Source organism: Anabrus simplex, chromosome 3, assembly GCF_040414725.1.
Source record: "Anabrus simplex isolate iqAnaSimp1 chromosome 3, ASM4041472v1, whole genome shotgun sequence".
In the NCBI taxonomy this organism is placed as follows: domain Eukaryota; kingdom Metazoa; phylum Arthropoda; class Insecta; order Orthoptera; family Tettigoniidae; genus Anabrus; species Anabrus simplex.
The window spans coordinates 183476502-183497457 of NC_090267.1; the positions used below are offsets into that span (position 1 = coordinate 183476502).

General features: G+C 39.1%; 1 protein-coding gene across 1 annotated transcript in view; it reads right to left on the reverse strand.

Annotated features, from left to right (window-relative positions):
- Positions 1-18104, reverse strand: part of LOC136866129 (lipase 3) — a 46300-nt gene extending 28196 nt beyond the window's left edge. Inside the window, exon 1 of the mRNA XM_067142819.2 lies at positions 17973-18104. Within this exon, the coding sequence (XP_066998920.2) occupies positions 17973-18095 (123 nt within the window). The 5' untranslated portion in view covers positions 18096-18104. The remainder of the gene's footprint in view (positions 1-17972) is intronic.
- Between the last annotated feature and the right edge of the window lie 2852 nt (positions 18105-20956).

The window sequence follows — 20956 nt, forward strand, 5'->3', positions numbered from 1 at the left end:
CCCCGGGGACAGGTGTTTAGCCTCCTCGTTTGGAATTGAAGATTGCCTGAAGATCTTCACGGTGGCGTTGGACACCCGAGTGGTGGGGTCACGTAACAGGCTCTGACAATATAGCCGAGATCTTATTCTTATACTCGTCAGTGTCCATAACCACTGTCGCATTACCCTTATCAGCTGAGATAATGGTCAGTTCATCTCTGTTATTATTGTTTGCTTAGTGTCAGAGATAACATATTGAAATTCGGTTTTCTGTAATAGTTGTTATTTTTACTTATTAGATAGAACTAATATTTCGGGAAATACTTGGAAGTCTGTGCAAAACACAATAATAGTTATTATCTCCATTATTGTCCCGCGTACGATAAAAAAAGCCTGACAAAAGACCGCAATTATTTTGTATAACTTCTATTATCTCCAGTTTTTGGATGTAGTTAATATTAACGGAAAAATTTAACAGTTTCTGGCTTTGAGCACTTAATATGCTAAGCTGTTGTATTAATGAACTTGACCATATTCGGTTCTTATTAGATCAGTATTGACTTGTAATATTCATTAAACCTGTGAAAACTGAGCAAGTGACTGTGAAGTTTCTGTCACGTAGCTATCAGCTTGTATTCGGGAGATCGTGGGTTCGAATCCCACAGTCGGTAACCCTAAAGATGGTTTTCCGTGGTTTCCCAATTTCACACCAAGCAAATTCTGCAAATGCCTGGAGGAGAATTGGGACCCCCCGAGTCTGAATGAACCCCGTTCCAGCCCTCGTACCACTTTTCAAGTTTCGTGGCAGGTTTGGGAATCGAACCCTAGAACCCGGGCCTCCGGGGGTGGCAGCTAATCACGCTAACTACTACACCACAGAGGCGGACATCTCTGCTTTATATGCAGAATTTTACGAATCTTGGTCTAGTATTAAAGTGCGGCCCGCGATTATGAACTATGCCTATTATTTCATAATGGTGTCTCAGTTCTATTTGCAGAATTTTACGAAAATTGGCCTATTATTAAAGTGAGGCCCTCGATCTTGACTAAGGTTTCCAGTGTGGCCCACGATCCCTTACAAATTGGACGGAGCTATTGGGGGTACGAAAATGTACGCCGTGTTGCGTGGTTGTCTATAGTCTAGGCGCCACTCCACAAACACGACTGTGGTAGTCGGCTAATCTTCATAATCAACTCCCGTCCTTGGCGGATTATTTTGTGTACAATTACAGCAGCAGTGCTATCTACTGTAGAAGAAGTGTTTAGCAGCAGATGAGAGAGAACACACTTCAGTTAAGAATAGTCATTGTGATGTTGGTATTAGCTATTTTTTTGCTATTGGCTTTACGTCGCAACGACACAGATATGTCTTATGGCGACGATAAGACAGGAAAGGGCTAGACTGGGAAGGAAGCGGCCGTGGCCTTAATTAAGGTACAGCCCCAGCATTTGCCTGGTGTGAAAATGGGAAACCACGGAAGACCATCTTCAGGGCTGCCGATAGTGGGGTTCGAACCTACTATCTCCCGAATACTGGATACTGGCCGCACTTAAGCGACTGCAGCTATCGAGCTCGGTGTTGGTATTTGAGAAGAAGTGATAGATATTATAAAGAAAATTAAGCAATGCATTATTATAATATTTCTAAGTAGAACGGTGTGGAGGATTAAAACGTATCTCCTAGGTGTCTTGCTCATATATCCACAACTGTCATTGTTCGAAAAATTACCAGTAACAATAACAAAAGTCATCGGAAAAATTTCCAAATAATAATAATAATAATAATAATAATAATAATAATAATAATAATAATAATAATAATAATAATAATAATAATAGTAATCATTGAGGACAACGTCGCTTTCAGAAAATGGCCCAACTCAACTGAGGCATGAAATGGACTGAACAGAGAAGGGAGACTCACCATAAACGAAAGAAGATATATTGGGAAAAGTTAAAGGCCATGCAAGAAAACAGCTGAATTAACATGGTCCATAGCTGGCCGAGTGGAAATCAATTAATTAATAATAATGATAATTTTAAGAAATTTGGCTTTCGTTAATATATTTTAGTTTGCATGTATTCCACAATCTTGAAGAAAATGATCAGGCGGTACCTCATTTCAAACAATGAGGCACTTTCCCAAATTTTCTATACTAATCAATTAGAGACTCCACTCTCCTAAAGCTGACTTCCTCTATAAATGAGGTAAACTTCCCTCCCCGGAATGTAGCTGCGGTGCCCCTAAGCAAACAGTTCGTCATATAGTGGAACAGTGCCCCCTCAGTGCTTATCAGGGTAGCCCAAAAGACTTTCTTGAACCAAATCCTTCTTGTATACACTATTTGCAGAGCTTGATGGTGAAATTTTAACATACGTAGTGTATTGTATATTTAATTTGTGATTAATGTCATCCGCTAAGTAAATAATAACTAACTTACGTGTCAATCAGTCCAGAAGATTTGGCTTGGTATTTCCACAAGCAGACAGACAATCAGACAAACAGGTAAATATAATGACAGCTCATACGAGATAATAACGAAATATTGGCCAAATCTTTGAAATATTAAGACATAAAAATAATTTTATTTATATGTTGGTGACGGTTTTTTATATCTTGCAAGATAAAGTAAAATCTAAGTTACAGTATTTGTTTTTATATTTAAGATTTCGATAAACAGAATGCTGTCTCGTCAGATCCTGGACGTCCGTAACTGCAGAAGTACATTCGTTGACTCATTCATTGATGTATACCGCAGTTGACCTAGACTGACTATCCTCTCGATAGCAGGAATATTCGCAACTTATTAACCTTATAAGAAAAACAATGGATGAACTTGTTTGCTTATTCAGAATGTGATTTTCATTTTAAATTTAAATCAAGTTTCTACCAACGAATGCGAATAGTGACGAAACGAGATAGATATATATCTATATATATAAAAGCAAGTCGGGCTGGAGCGATGTATATATAAATATTTAAAAATGAAAAAAGACGTGAATTAATGAGGCACTTCCAGAAATCTCAGAAATTTGAAACTTGGTACGGAGGAAACTGATGCCCCCATGATCCCTAGAAAAATCGGAAATTCTCAAAATTCCCTGAAGGGGGCACGCTGGGGGGGCTCAAATTTTGGGCTCAGCATAAGAACACAGTCGTATAGTATATCCAAAACGATAACCTATAGGTTTCGTGGGCTTAAAAATTTTCGAGAATTTCCTCATTTTTATCCCCTATCCCCCCAAATCAAAATGGCGGCACAACCTGCCAGACGAAGTAGACAATTGAAATTTGGTGAAATTATAGCTTTTGGTCCCTAACCGACGGGAAAATTCCAAGATGTTCAAATTTTTCACTTTTTACCCCCCAAGGATATCGGAATATGAAGGCAATTTTAATGACTGTGCAGACATTCCTTTTGAGCTATTTTTTGGCTAAACGGTAAGTCGTATCACAAAACGGATGGCACAATGTCGCTTCAATTCGGAGTGATCTACAACTTTGGTCCAGTGACATTTTGTCGTATCTCTCTCCCATATACGTTAAATTTGGCCGTATTTCTGGATTGTTCGTAAATTTGGTGATTTTTACAAGTATATTTCATTGTTTGACACACTTATAGAATGATAGGATCATCACCTTGTGTGCGCACATTGGCACGATTAAGGGACATATGTGTACCAAATTTCATGATTCTAGCTTATACATAAGTAGGCAAAAAGTAATGTAAAATGTTAAAAATGCACCCAAATTTCACCCTATTCAAAATTTGATCTCAATTTACCCCCTTAATGTGGGAGATACGAGGAAATGGTTTATAAACAAACATGTAGAGCGATTAATGAGGCGTCTGATGGTGCAAACCGTTTCTTAATATCATAAACCGTTTAGGAGATATGAATCTCGAAGTGGAAGTCTGCAGTTTTCAACGTGCTCATGCTTATCTGTCATCTATATATATAAAAGCAAGTCGGGCTGGAGCGATGTATATATAAATATTTAAAAATGAAAAAAGACGTGAATTAATGAGGCACTTCCAGAAATCTCAGAAATTTGAAACTTGGTACGGAGGAAACTGATGCCCCCAGGATCCCTAGAAAAATCGGAAATTCTCAAAATTCCCTGAAGGGGGCACGCTGGGGGGGCTCAAATTTTGGGCTCAGCATAAGAACACAGTCGAATAGTATATCCAAAACGATAACCTGTAGGTTTCGTGAGCTTAAAAATTTTCGAGAATTTCCTCATTTTTATCCCCTATCCCCCCAAATCAAAATGGCGGCACAACTTGCCAAACGAAGTAGACAATTGAAATTTGGTGAAATTATAGCTTTTGGTCCCTAACCGACGGGAAAATTCCAAGATGTTCAAATTTTTCACTTTTTACCCCCCAAGGATATCGGAATATGGAGGCAATTTTAATGACTGTGCAGACATTCCTTTTGAGCTATTTTTTGGCTAAACGGTAAGTCGTATCACAAAACGGATGGCACAATGTCGCTTCAATTCGGAGTGATCTACAACTTTGGTCCAGTGACATTTTGTCGTATCTCTCTCCCATATACGTTAAATTTGGCCGTATTTCTGGATTGTTCGTAAATTTGGTGATTTTTACAAGTATATTTCATTGTTTGACACACTTATAAGAATGATAGGATCATCACGTTGTGTGCGCACATTGGCACGATTAAGGGACATATGTGTACCAAATTTCATGATTCTACCTTATACATAAGTAGGCAAAAAGTAATGTAAAATGTTAAAAATGCACCCAAATTTCACCCTATTCAAAATTTGATCTCAATTTACCCCCTTAATGTGGGAGATACGAGGAAATGGTTTATAAACAAACATGTAGAGCGATTAATGAGGCGTCTGATGGTGCAAACCGTTTCTTAATATCATAAACCGTTTAGGAGATATGAATCTCGAAGTGGAAGTCTGCACTTTTCAACGTGCTCATGCTTATCTGTCATCTATATATATAAAAGCAAGTCGGGCTGGAGCGATGTATATATAAATATTTAAAAATGAAAAAAGACGTGAATTAATGAGGCACTTCCAGAAATCTCAGAAATTTGAAACTTGGTACGGAGGAAACTGATACCCCCAGGATCCCTAGAAAAATCGGAAATTCTCAAAATTCCCTGAAGGGGGCACGCTGGGGGGGCTCAAATTTTGGGCTCAGCATAAGAACACAGTCGAATAGTATATCCAAAACGATAACCTGTAGGTTTCGTGAGCTTAAAAATTTTCGAGAATTTCCTCATTTTTATCCCCTATCCCCCCAAATCAAAATGGCGGCACAACTTGCCAAACGAAGTAGACAATTGAAATTTGGTGAAATTATAGCTTTTGGTCCCTAACCGACGGGAAAATTCCAAGATGTTCAAATTTTTCACTTTTTACCCCCCAAAGATATCGGAATATGGAGGCAATTTTAATGACTGTGCAGACATTCCTTTTGAGCTATTTTGTGGCTAAACGGTAAGTCGTATCACAAAACGGATGGCACAATGTCGCTTCAATTCGGAGTGATCTACAACTTTGGTCCTGTGACATTTTGTCGTATCTCTCTCCCTTATACGTTAAATTTGGCCGTATTTCTGGATTTGTCGTAAATTTGGTGATTTTTACAAGTATATTTCATTGTTTGACACACTTATGAGAATGATAGGATCATCACGTTGTGTGCGCACATTGGCACGATTAAGGGACATATGTGTACCAAATTTCATGATTCTACCTTATACATAAGTAGGCAAAAAGTAATGTAAAATGTTAAAAATGCACCCAAATTTCACCCTATTCAAAATTTGATCTCAATTTACCCCCTTAATGTGGGAGATACGAGGAAATGGTTTATAAACAAACATGTAGAGCGATTAATGAGGCGTCTGATGGTGCAAACCGTTTCTTAATATCATAAACCGTTTAGGAGATATGAATCTCGAAGTGGAAGTCTGCACTTTTCAACGTGCTCATGCTTATCTGTCATCTATATATATAAAAGCAAGTCGGGCTGGAGCGATGTATATATAAATATTTAAAAATGAAAAAAGACGTGAATTAATGAGGCACTTCCAGAAATCTCAGAAATTTGAAACTTGGTACGGAGGAAACTGATGCCCCCAGGATCCCTAGAAAAATCGGAAATTCTCAAAATTCCCTGAAGGGGGCACGCTGGGGGGGCTCAAATTTTGGGCTCAGCATAAGAACACAGTCGAATAGTATATCCAAAACGATAACCTGTAGGTTTCGTGAGCTTAAAAATTTTCGAGAATTTCCTCATTTTTATCCCCTATCCCCCCAAATCAAAATGGCGGCACAACTTGCCAAACGAAGTAGACAATTGAAATTTGGTGAAATTATAGCTTTTGGTCCCTAACCGACGGGAAAATTCCAAGATGTTCAAATTTTTCACTTTTTACCCCCCAAGGATATCGGAATATGGAGGCAATTTTAATGACTGTGCAGACATTCCTTTTGAGCTATTTTTTGGCTAAACGGTAAGTCGTATCACAAAACGGATGGCACAATGTCCCTTCAATTCGGAGTGATCTACAACTTTGGTCCAGTGACATTTTGTCGTATCTCTCTCCCATATACGTTAAATTTGGCCGTATTTCTGGATTGTTCGTAAATTTGGTGATTTTTACAAGTATATTTCATTGTTTGACACACTTATAAGAATGATAGGATCATCACGTTGTGTGCGCACATTGGCACGATTAAGGGACATATGTGTACCAAATTTCATGATTCTACCTTATACATAAGTAGGCAAAAAGTAATGTAAAATGTTAAAAATGCACCCAAATTTCACCCTATTCAAAATTTGATCTCAATTTACCCCCTTAATGTGGGAGATATGAGGAAATGGTTTATAAACAAACATGTAGAGCGATTAATGAGGCGTCTGATGGTGCAAACCGTTTCTTAATATCATAAACCGTTTAGGAGATATGAATCTCGAAGTGGAAGTCTGCACTTTTCAACGTGCTCATGCTTATCTGTCATCTATCTATATATATAAAAGCAAGTCGGGCTGGAGCGATGTATATATAAATATTTAAAAATGAAAAAAGACGTGAATTAATGAGGCACTTCCAGAAATCTCAGAAATTTGAAACTTGGTACGGAGGAAACTGATGCCCCCATGATCCCTAGAAAAATCGGAAATTCTCAAAATTCCCTGAAGGGGGCACGCTGGGGGGGCTCAAATTTTGGGCTCAGCATAAGAACACAGTCGTATAGTATATCCAAAACGATAACCTATAGGTTTCGTGGGCTTAAAAATTTTCGAGAATTTCCTCATTTTTATCCCTTATCCCCCCAAATCAAAATGGCGGCACAACCTGCCAGACGAAGTAGACAATTGAAATTTGGTGAAATTATAGCTTTTGGTCCCTAACCGACGGGAAAATTCCAAGATGTTCAAATTTTTCACTTTTTACCCCCCAAGGATATCGGAATATGAAGGCAATTTTAATGACTGTGCAGACATTCCTTTTGAGCTATTTTTTGGCTAAACGGTAAGTCGTATCACAAAACGGATGGCACAATGTCGCTTCAATTCGGAGTGATCTACAACTTTGGTCCAGTGACATTTTGTCGTATCTCTCTCCCATATACGTTAAATTTGGCCGTATTTCTGGATTGTTCGTAAATTTGGTGATTTTTACAAGTATATTTCATTATTTGACACACTTATAAGAATGATAGGATCATCACCTTGTGTGCGCACATTGGCACGATTAAGGGACATATGTGTACCAAATTTCATGATTCTACCTTATACATAAGTAGGCAAAAAGTAATGTAAAATGTTAAAAATGCACCCAAATTTCACCCTATTCAAAATTTGATCTCAATTTACCCCCTTAATGTGGGAGATACGAGGAAATGGTTTATAAACAAACATGTAGAGCGATTAATGAGGCGTCTGATGGTGCAAACCGTTTCTTAATATCATAAACCGTTTAGGAGATATGAATCTCGAAGTGGAAGTCTGCACTTTTCAACGTGCTCATGCTTATCTGTCATCTATATATATAAAAGCAAGTCGGGCTGGAGCGATGTATATATAAATATTTAAAAATGAAAAAAGACGTGAATTAATGAGGCACTTCCAGAAATCTCAGAAATTTGAAACTTGGTACGGAGGAAACTGATACCCCCATGATCCCTAGAAAAATCGGAAATTCTCAAAATTCCCTGAAGGGGGCACGCTGGGGGGGCTCAAATTTTGGGCTCAGCATAAGAACACAGTCGAATAGTATATCCAAAACGATAACCTGTAGGTTTCGTGAGCTTAAAAATTTTCGAGAATTTCCTCATTTTTATCCCCTATCCCCCCAAATCAAAATGGCGGCACAACTTGCCAAACGAAGTAGACAATTGAAATTTGGTGAAATTATAGCTTTTGGTCCCTAACCGACGGGAAAATTCCAAGATGTTCAAATTTTTCACTTTTTACCCCCCAAAGATATCGGAATATGGAGGCAATTTTAATGACTGTGCAGACATTCCTTTTGAGCTATTTTGTGGCTAAACGGTAAGTCGTATCACAAAACGGATGGCACAATGTCCCTTCAATTCGGAGTGATCTACAACTTTGGTCCTGTGACATTTTGTCGTATCTCTCTCCCTTATACGTTAAATTTGGCCGTATTTCTGGATTTGTCGTAAATTTGGTGATTTTTACAAGTATATTTCATTGTTTGACACACTTATGAGAATGATAGGATCATCACGTTGTGTGCGCACATTGGCACGATTAAGGGACATATGTGTACAAAATTTCATGATTCTAGCTTATACATAAGTAGGCAAAAAGTAATGTAAAATGTTAAAAATGCACCCAAATTTCACCCTATTCAACATTTGATCTCAATTTACCCCCTTAATATGGGAGATATGAGGAAATGGTTTAGAAACAAACATGTAGAGCGATAAATGAGGCGTCTGATGGTGCAAACCGTTTCTTAATATCATAAACCGTTTAGGAGATATGAATCTCGAAGTGGAAGTCTGCAGTTTTCAACGTGCTCATGCTTATCTGTCATCTATATATATAAAAGCAAGTCGGGCTGGAGCGATGTATATATAAATATTTAAAAATGAAAAAAGACGTGAATTAATGAGGCACTTCCAGAAATCTCAGAAATTTGAAACTTGGTACGGAGGAAACTGATGCCCCCAGGATCCCTAGAAAAATCGGAAATTCTCAAAATTCCCTGAAGGGGGCACGCTGGGGGGCTCAAATTTTGGGCTCAGCATAAGAACACAGTCGAATAGTATATCCAAAACGATAACCTGTAGGTTTCGTGAGCTTAAAAATTTTCGAGAATTTCCTCATTTTTATCCCCTATCCCCCCAAATCAAAATGGCGGCACAACTTGCCAAACGAAGTAGACAATTGAAATTTGGTGAAATTATAGCTTTTGGTCCCTAACCGACGGGAAAATTCCAAGATGTTCAAATTTTTCACTTTTTACCCCCCAAGGATATCGGAATATGGAGGCAATTTTAATGACTGTGCAGACATTCCTTTTGAGCTATTTTTTGGCTAAACGGTAAGTCGTATCACAAAACGGATGGCACAATGTCGCTTCAATTCGGAGTGATCTACAACTTTGGTCCAGTGACATTTTGTCGTATCTCTCTCCCATATACGTTAAATTTGGCCGTATTTCTGGATTGTTCGTAAATTTGGTGATTTTTACAAGTATATTTCATTGTTTGACACACTTATAAGAATGATAGGATCATCACGTTGTGTGCGCACATTGGCACGATTAAGGGACATATGTGTACCAAATTTCATGATTCTACCTTATACATAAGTAGGCAAAAAGTAATGTAAAATGTTAAAAATGCACCCAAATTTCACCCTATTCAAAATTTGATCTCAATTTACCCCCTTAATGTGGGAGATACGAGGAAATGGTTTATAAACAAACATGTAGAGCGATTAATGAGGCGTCTGATGGTGCAAACCGTTTCTTAATATCATAAACCGTTTAGGAGATATGAATCTCGAAGTGGAAGTCTGCACTTTTCAACGTGCTCATGCTTATCTGTCATCTATATATATAAAAGCAAGTCGGGCTGGAGCGATGTATATATAAATATTTAAAAATGAAAAAAGACGTGAATTAATGAGGCACATCCAGAAATCTCAGAAATTTGGAACTTGGTACGGAGGAAACTGATGCCCCCAAGATCCCTAGAAAAATCGGAAATTCTCAAAATTCCCTGAAGGGGGCACGCTGGGGGGGCTCAAATTTTGGGCTCAGCATAAGAACACAGTCGTATAGTATATCCAAAACGATAACCTATAGGTTTCGTGGGCTTAAAAATTTTCGAGAATTTCCTCATTTTTATCCCCTATCCCCCCAAATCAAAATGGCGGCACAACCTGCCAGACGAAGTAGACAATTGAAATTTGGTGAAATTATAGCTTTTGGTCCCTAACCGACGGGAAAATTCCAAGATGTTCAAATTTTTCACTTTTTACCCCCCAAGGATATCGGAATATGAAGGCAATTTTAATGACTGTGCAGACATTCCTTTTGAGCTATTTTTTGGCTAAACGGTAAGTCGTATCACAAAACGGATGGCACAATGTCGCTTCAATTCGGAGTGATCTACAACTTTGGTCCAGTGACATTTTGTCGTATCTCTCTCCCATATACGTTAAATTTGGCCGTATTTCTGGATTGTTCGTAAATTTGGTGATTTTTACAAGTATATTTCATTGTTTGACACACTTATAAGAATGATAGGATCATCACCTTGTGTGCGCACATTGGCACGATTAAGGGACATATGTGTACCAAATTTCATGATTCTACCTTATACATAAGTAGGCAAAAAGTAATGTAAAATGTTAAAAATGCACCCAAATTTCACCCTATTCAAAATTTGATCTCAATTTACCCCCTTAATGTGGGAGATACGAGGAAATGGTTTATAAACAAACATGTAGAGCGATTAATGAGGCGTCTGATGGTGCAAACCGTTTCTTAATATCATAAACCGTTTAGGAGATATGAATCTCCAAGTGGAAGTCTGCACTTTTCAACGTGCTCATGCTTATCTGTCATCTATATATATAAAAGCAAGTCGGGCTGGAGCGATGTATATATAAATATTTAAAAATGAAAAAAGACGTGAATTAATGAGGCACTTCCAGAAATCTCAGAAATTTGAAACTTGGTACGGAGGAAACTGATACCCCCATGATCCCTAGAAAAATCGGAAATTCTCAAAATTCCCTGAAGGGGGCACGCTGGGGGGGCTCAAATTTTGGGCTCAGCATAAGAACACAGTCGAATAGTATATCCAAAACGATAACCTGTAGGTTTCGTGAGCTTAAAAATTTTCGAGAATTTCCTCATTTTTATCCCCTATCCCCCCAAATCAAAATGGCGGCACAACTTGCCAAACGAAGTAGACAATTGAAATTTGGTGAAATTATAGCTTTTGGTCCCTAACCGACGGGAAAATTCCAAGATGTTCAAATTTTTCACTTTTTACCCACCAAAGATATCGGAATATGGAGGCAATTTTAATGACTGTGCAGACATTCCTTTTGAGCTATTTTGTGGCTAAACGGTAAGTCGTATCACAAAACGGATGGCACAATGTCCCTTCAATTCGGAGTGATCTACAACTTTGGTCCTGTGACATTTTGTCGTATCTCTCTCCCTTATACGTTAAATTTGGCCGTATTTCTGGATTTGTCGTAAATTTGGTGATTTTTACAAGTATATTTCATTGTTTGACACACTTATGAGAATGATAGAATCATCACGTTGTGTGCGCACATTGGCACGATTAAGGGACATATGTGTACCAAATTTCATGATTCTAGCTTATACATAAGTAGGCAAAAAGTAATGTAAAATGTTAAAAATGCACCCAAATTTCACCCCATTCAACATTTGATCTCAATTTACCCCCTTAATATGGGAGATACGAGGATATGGTTTAGAAACAAACATGTAGAACGATAAATGAGGCGTCTGATGGTGCAAACCGTTTCTTAATATCATAAACCGTTCAGGAGATATGAATCTCGAAGTGGAAGTCTGCACTTTTCAACGTGCTCATGCTTACCTGTCATCTTCTATATATATAAAAGCAAGTCGGGCCTGAGCGATGTATATATAAATATTTAAAAATGAAAAAAGACGTGAATTAATGAGGCACTTCCAGAAATCTCAGAAATTTGAAACTTGGAACGGAGGAAACTGATGCCCCCAGGATCCCTAGAAAAATCGGAAATTCTCAAAATTCCCTGAAGGGGACACGCTGGGGGGGGCTCAAATTTTGGGCTCAGCATAAGAACACAGTCGAATAGTATATCCAAAACGATAACCTGTAGGTTTCGTGAGCTGAAAAATTTTCGAGAATTTCCTCATTTTTATCCCCTATCCCCCCAAATCAAAATGGCGGCACAACTTGCCAAACGAAGTAGACAATTGAAATTTGTTGAAATTATAGCTTTTGGTCCCTAACCGACGGGAAAATTAGAAGATGTTCAAATTTTTCACTTTTTACCCCCCAAAGATATCGAAATATGGAGGCAATTTTAATGACTGTGCAGACATTCCTTTTGAGCTATTTTTTGGCTAAACGGTAAGTCGTATCACAAAACGGATGGCACAATGTCGCTTCAATTCGGAGTGATCTACACATTTGGTCCAGTGACATTTTGTCGTATCTCTCACCCTTATACGTTAAATTTGGCCGTATTTCTGGATTGTTCGTAAATTTGGTGATTTTTACAAGTATATTTCATTGTTTGACACACTTATAAGAATGATAGGATCATCACGTTGTGTGCGCACATTGGCACGATTAAGGGACATATGTGTACCAAATTTCATGATTCTAGCTTATACATAAGTAGGCAAAAAGTAATGTAAAATGTTAAAAATGCACCCAAATTTCACCCTATTCAAAATTTGATCTCTATTTTCCCCTCAATGTGGGAGATACGAGGAAATGGTTTATAAACAAACATGTAGAGCGATTAATGAGGCGTCTGATGGTGCAAACCGTTTCTTAATATCATAAACCGTTTAGGAGATATGAATCTCGAAGTGGAAGTCTGCACTTTTCAACGTGCTCATGCTTATCTGTCATCTATCTATATATATAAAAGCAAGTCGGGCTGGAGCGATGTATATATAAATATTTAAAAATGAAAAAAGACGTGAATTAATGAGGCACTTCCAGAAATCTCAGAAATTTGAAACTTGGTACGAGGGAAACTGATGACCCCAGGATCCCTAGAAAAATCGGAAATTCTCAAAATTCCCTGAAGGGGGCACGCTGGGGGGGCTCAAATGTTGGGCTCAGGATAAGAACACAGTCGTATAATATATCCAAAACGATAACCTATAGGTTTCGTGGGCTTAAAAATTTTCGGGAATTTCCTCATTTTTATCCCCCATCCTCCCAAATCAAGATGGCGGCACAACCTGCGAGACGAGGTAGACAATTGAAATTTGGTGAAATTATAGCTTTTGGTCCCTAACCGACGGGAAAATTCCAAGATGTTAAAATTTTTCACTTTTTACCCCCAAAGATATCGAAATATGGAGGCAATTTTAATGACTGTGCAGACATTCCTTTTGAGCTATTTTTTGGCTAAACGGTAAGTCGTATCACAAAACGGATGGCACAATGTCGCTTCAATTCGGAGTGATCTACAACTTTGGTCCTGTGACATTTTGTCGTATCTCTCTCCCTTATACGTTAAATTCGGCCGTATTTCTGGATTGTTCGTAAATTTGGTGATTTTTACAAGTATATTATATTGTTTGACACACTTATAACAATGATAGGATCATCACGTTGTGTGCGCACATTGGCACGATTAATGGACATATGTGTACCAAATTTCATGATTCTAGCTTAAACTTAAGTAGGCAAAATGTAATGTAAAATGTTAAAAATGCACCCAAATTTCACCCTATTCAAAATTTGAACTCAATTTACCCCCTTAATATGGGAGATGCGAGGATATGGTTTAGAAACAAACATGTAGAGCGATAAATGAGGCGTCTGATGGCGCAAACTGTTTCTTAATATCATAAACCGTTTAGGAGATATGAATCTCGAAGTGGAAGTCTGCACTTTTCAACGTGCTCATGCTTATCCGTCATCTATATAAATAAAATCGTAACGACTGTGTGTCTCTACATTGATTATTTTGGCGAAATTTCCGTACAATTATCCGTTTCGGGTGTGATAATGACCATCTGCATCATTTTTAGCTGTGGTGTCTGTTTGTCTGTTTGTTTGTCTGTCCTTCTATAACTTGAAAACTACTGGATATATTTCCACCAAATTTCATATTTAGAATCCACCTGTCCTTGGGTAGGTTTTAGCGCAAAAAATAAAATCGTAACGACCGTGTGTCTGTACATTGATTATTTTGGCGATATTTCCGTACAGTTATCCGTTTCAGGTGTAATAATGTCCATCTGCATCATTTTTAGCTTTGGTGTCTGTTGGCTGTTTGTTTGTTTGTCTGTTTGTCTGTTTGTCTGTCCTTCTATAACTTGAAAACTACTAAATATATATTTCCACCAAACTTCATATTTAAAATCCACCTGTCCTTGGGTAGGTTTTAGCGCAAATATCATTTCTAATTCCCTGAACTGAGTGTGGATTTTTACGAAACCGAAACCGTGATTTTGCACTCCCTCAAAGTATACACAACCGAACTTAATTGAAATCAACCTGCCTTAATGAAAATTAATTTCTAAACCTTTTTTTTCTCATGTGCATCATTTCGATAACAGGATTTAGTAAGGGAGATATCATTAACGGACCGTTTTTCGGTACAAATCCCAGCGGACTTAACGCAAGAGCGGGTGCGTGTAAAGCGTACTTCTTACAACTTGAAAACTAACAAGATATTTGAACCTAACTTTATATATAGCATCCATCTGTCCGAGGGTAGGTATCCTTGGAGTCTGTTAGTTAATTAGTTAGTTAGTTAGTTAGTTAGTTTGTTTGTTTGTTTGTTTGTTTGTCTGTCTGTTTGTCTTTCTCTAACTTGAAAACTACTGGATATATTTCCACCAAACTTCATATTTAGAATCCACCTGTCTTTTGGGGAGGTTTTAGGGCAAATATTGTTTCTAAATCCCTGAACTAATTGGGGGTTTATACGAAACCGAAACCGTGATTTTGCACTCCCTCAAAATACACACAACCAAACTTAATGCAAATCTACCTGCCTTAATGGAAATTAATTTCTAAACCTTTTCTTCTCATGTGCATCATTTCAATCACTTACAGGAAAGATAGTATGATCAAACTCTACACGAACATTGGCCCACCCAGTACCCATATGTGAGCCAAATGCTATGTCACATAATTATCCGAAAAGTAATGCAATGTAAGATATTCTTACACAAATTTCAACCTATTCAACGTTTCTGATTCAATCTGACCCATGAATAGATTAGATGCGAGAAAATATCATAGGACCAGCCATTTAGATCGCTAAATACTGCCCCTTACGGTACAATCCTTTGTCGATATGACGTACCGTTTAGCAGCAGTTAATCTGTAAATGAAGGTCTGCAATATTGTAAACATTCATATACTTTCGTATGTCCATCTGTATATATTCACTGATGTCGATTTGTAGCGATCGAGAAAGGATGTGTCTGCTATTGTAATCAGTACTCCTGCACCGACTTTGACTGCTGGCAGTAGGAATGGGGTCCTTCTCCAACTCCTGTGTAACTGGCATTAGTAAGGAGGGCCTACCATTTTAATGAATAATTCACTTTTCGATTTGTCTTGCAGAAGGCAAGGGATCATGCAGTTTTGTTCGAAAGTCCCCTACTCTATTGTGTTTGGCTCTAGGCCAGGGTGCCCGCCATTATAAACAAATGTTCCAATCTAAAATTTGACTAGCATTAGGCATAGTGGCCTGCTATTTTCATGGAAACTCACTAATTCTGTGTGACTGGCAGTAAGCTGGCTAGCAGCAGTAAAAAGGGACTGTCATTATAATGATAACTGCACAACTCAATTTTGATTGGTGGTAGGGAAGCTGCCTGGTATTGTAATACAAACTCCTCAACTGCAACCTGTCTGAAAGTAGGAAATGGGTCTGCCATTGTAACTAAAACTCCCCAAATCGATTGTGACCACGCAGTAGGCATTGGGGCCTGCAATTATAATGTAAACTTGCCAACTCGATTGTGAATGGCAGTAGGCAAGTGAGCTGCCGTTATCATCACAACTCCGCAACCCTCACTTTACATTGGAAACAACGTATGTGGACCTCCCCATGCTATTTCTCGGATAAGGCTAAGAGACATGCAATTTTAAAAGAATCTCATTTGCTGCACGCACAGTATTTACATCGATATCCGTATACAATGTAGAATACCGTAGCGAAGCACGGGTACATTTGCTAGTATATATATAAAAGCAAAGTCACCTCCGTACAGGCCATGAAGGCCCTTGAAAAAGTGGAAGGTAAATGCTTTCACCATTGTTAACCTCGGCACGTGATGGGGTAGAGTGGTTAGCTCTACGCCTGGCCGCCTTTTCCCCCAGTTATTAACCTGGTACTCATTTTTGGTGTATGCTGAGTGAACCTCAGGGCCATCTGCACCTCCGGAAGTGGAAATATCGTTTCTTAAATTTTACGACTTCCTGACGGGGATTCGAACCCACGTCCTTCCGGGCGAACCGAGCACGCCTTTACCGCCTCGGTCAGGCAGCCCCTCGAAACGATATCAACAACAAACAATAAAAACAATTACCAACAACGTTTAAACACGTTTAAACACGTTTAAACAATAAAACCTCTCATTTCACTATGTCAGTTCATATTTCTGATGCCTATAACTTAATGCAAATAAGCTAAAAGGAATATTAAATTTAACAGGAAAAAGGTACGAAGGTCAACTGAGTCAATACGTAGATCACAATTAAAGCTGGTAAACACACCAAATCACTTAATCTATTTTACATCATCATCATCATCATCTGTTTACCCTCCAGGTTCGGTTTTTCCCTCGGACTTAGCGAGGGATCCCACCTCTACCGCCTCAAGGGCAGTGTCCTGGAGCTTCAGACTCTCGGTCGGGGGATACAACTGGGGAGTATGACCAGTACCTCGCCCAGGCGGCCTCACCTGCTATGCTGAACAGGGGCCTTGTGGAGGGATGGGAAGATTGGAAGGGATAGGCAAGGAAGAGGGAAGGAAGCGGCCGTGGCCTTAAGTTAGGTACCATCCCGGCATTCGCCTGGAGGAGAAGTGGGAAACCACGGAAAACCACTTCCAGGATGGCTGAGGTGGGAATCGAACCCACCTCTACTCAGTTGACCTCCCGAGGCTGAGTGGACCCCGTTCCAGCCCTCGTACCACTTTTCAAATTTCGTGGCAGAGCCGGGAATCGAACCCGGACCTCCGGGGGTGGCAGCTAATCACGCTAACCACTACACCACAGAGGCGGACAATCTATTTTACTTGGATGGAAATTCTCTCTTGAGACTTGAAAGGAAATGAAAATTAGAAAATTCAACAAATGACCCCATACGACTATCACCAGTGAATGAAGTGGAAAAATGTCACGTGACCGAGCGAGTTGGGTACATGATCTGTTTCACGCAGCTATACACGGAAGATAGTGAGTTCGAACCCTCTTCCCACTTCCTTCCCAATCCTAGCGCTTTTCTATCCCATCATCGACCTGTCTGTGTCGGTACGATGTAAGACAAAGAGCAAAATAAACACTACGTATGTTAGTGCGAAAATGTCAAAAGCGAAAAGAAAACAAAAACAAAATACTGAGGTAAGGAGTCTTGGTTGTAAACGCACGGTATGAACGATTTAATTGAAATTTTGTGAATATTCTCGTGAAATTGACTGCTCTTAACGATAAAATTTTCATAGTGAAATTGTAATTAGATTTTAACTTCCAAATTTCAATTATCTTACCGTGGTTAGGTCTGTATCTGGATCTCGTGCTCTTAGGTCGAATTCTGACTCAGGATACGTGCTTGCCGTCGCTAGACACCCCGTGAGGAGAGAGAACCAGAGAAGTGCGATTAGCGACGACATGGTTAGAATCTCGATAACTTCTGCTGGAACGTCAGGTTTTATATACATGAAGGTTCAAAGTGATAAGGTAAGATCTGATTTATCTGGACTTTAAAAAAGTATACAATCGTTGATTATGATGGATTAAGAGAGAACCATTTGTCTTCTTACTTGATTCGCTGATAAGACAGATTAAGCATGAAGTATTTCCATAAGTGTTGGGTGAATTACAGTCAATGTTGTTTTCATGTATTTTGTTAAATGATATGGTTGTTTATTAAAATCAGTTAATTAGCTCGTGACATGAAGATAAATTGGCGAGGAGATGCAGGCCAACTCTGCAGTACATTGTGTTCAAAAGTGAATTGTCTTTGTTATGGCCTTCGTGATGAAAATCGTAAACAACGCTGTGAAATCTTCAAGGCGAATTCCTATTATGAAGATGATCAAATTGAATTACATGATTCAATAGAAAATAACCATGAGTTGAAATTTCGCTCGACATTTTCAAACTATGACTTCATCAACTAATAATAATAATAATAATAATAATAATAATAATAATAATAATAATAATAATAATAATAATAATAACTAGTGGACCCGTACTGCTCCACAATATTCCTTACAAACAGGTCAGATAACTCATCTTGATATACATATCGTAGTCATACTGTTTTAGCCGGCCCCGTGGTGTAGGGATAGCGTGCCTGCCTCTTACCCGGAGGCCCCGGGTTCGATTCCCGGTCAGGTCAGGGATTTTTACCTAGACCTGAGGGCTGGTTCGAGGTCCACTCAGCCTACGTGATTAGAATTGAAGAGCTATCTGACGGTGAGATGGCGGTCCCGGTCTAGAAAGCCAAGAATAACGGCCGAGAGGATTCGTCGTGCTGACCACACGACACCTCGTAATCTGCAGGCCTTCGGGCTGAGCAGCGGTCGCTTGGTAGGCCAAGGCCCTTCAAGGGCTGTAGTGCGATGGGGTTTGGTTTTTGGTCAAACTGTTTTGCCTGCCCTTTTCAATAGTTTTATGCATATTAATACCGGTAATATGGTTTAAACACTTCTTTCCATACAATATTCTATGTGCTTCGACAATTCTGCCGTATCTGGATTCTTAACATTTCCAAACGAGCTTGCCCGAGATAGTGTAACATCCAATTGGCCGTGGCTGAATACTGGTTCAGGTAAGTAAATTACCAACATTTTCAAGAGTTTGTCCCTGCGTTTTATTAGTAGTCAGACATAAGGCTAGTCGACTTGATACCTTCCCGTCTGTAAGGTACGTAGATTGCTTTATGTCAGCTGCATATCAGTTATTAGGAACGTCTCGCCACCTGTTGAGTACATTCAGAAGCTTGGGAAGGTCAGGGAATCACAGAGTATCTAGCAGAGAATAGTAATCTTCCATGATCAGAGGAAGTGCATACTGTAAGGCTTCATAGGTGGTAATCAAACATGGCTGCATGCACTGACATTACTGAGGATGAAAATCGCATATTAACAGAATATTAATGAAAGTTTTAATCGCTTAGCAACGTGCTAAGTACAGAATCTATTGCGAGGTAGGTTAAAACTTCGTCTGCAATTATTGGAGTGATTACTTAATGATTTGATTTTATGATTAGTCAAAGTTGGTTCAACTTAGAGCTCTTAATTAAACGGCAGGTAATTCCAGAGAGAATAAAACAAAAATGAAGCAAATAGGTACAGTAGAACCGACGTACGGGTTGGCCAACGCTGTTTTCAGCGAAAGCTTTTAATGTATAGATAATAATAATAATAATAATAATAATAATAATAATAATAATAATAATAATAATAATAGTAATAATAGAGCAGTGGTGATTCAGAAACATGGCTTCAACATTTTTCTGCTGAGTCAGCACCCGAGGTCATTGACCCCATGACGTCATGACTACGTGACCGTGACGTCACATTGTTTGTAACCAAAGCCACGTGCTTGGTCATGTGCTTTTCGACAGCTGCTATCTTGACAGGTCACAACCACGTGGGCGCGGATTTTAAACAAGTAAACGTCGCTAACCTCATTGCTACCGTCTTAAGGGCGCCAAACCTCACTGCTGCCACATTAAGCACGTGGTGGGGCGCAATTTAAAATCCACGTGCTTTTGGCAGCTGTCAAGAAGACAGGTCCTAACAACGTGGGCGCGGAATTTTATCAAGCGAACGTCGCTAATCTCACTCCTGCCTTCTTAAGCACGTAGTGGCGCGCAATTTAAAATCCACGTGCTTTTGACATCTGTCAAGATGACGGGTCCTAACCACATGCATTGCCATTTTGACAGCTGCCATCTTGACAGTCCTAACCACGTGGGCGCGGAATTTAAACAAGTAAACGTCGCTAACCTCAATGCTGCAATCTTGACAGGTCCTATCCTCACTGCTACCATCTTAACCACGTAGGAGCGCGGAATTTAAATTATCTTGACGGGACCTAGCTACGCTGCGAAATTTTTGAAAAACTGAACGATCGCTAACGGGACATAGCCAGGGGGGCCTAACCTTAGAGTTTTAAGGCAAGCTGGCCTTCTCGACATGACCCTTCCCCGACAAGATTTTGGAGAGAGGATTATAGTTTTAAAGCAAGCTGCCCTTCTCGACATGGTCCCTTACCAACACTATTTTGGAGAGAGGATTATAGTTTTAAAGCAAGCTGCCCTTCTCGACATGACCATACCCCGACACTATTTCGGAGAGAGGAATGCAGTTTTAAAGGAAGCTGTGCTTCTCGACATGACCTTTCCCTGACATCATCTTGGAAGGGGAAGTGAACGATCCCTATAACCTCACTGCTATCATCTTGACAGGACTTAGCCACGTGCAGACGCGGAATTTTTGAAAAATGAAACGATCCTAAC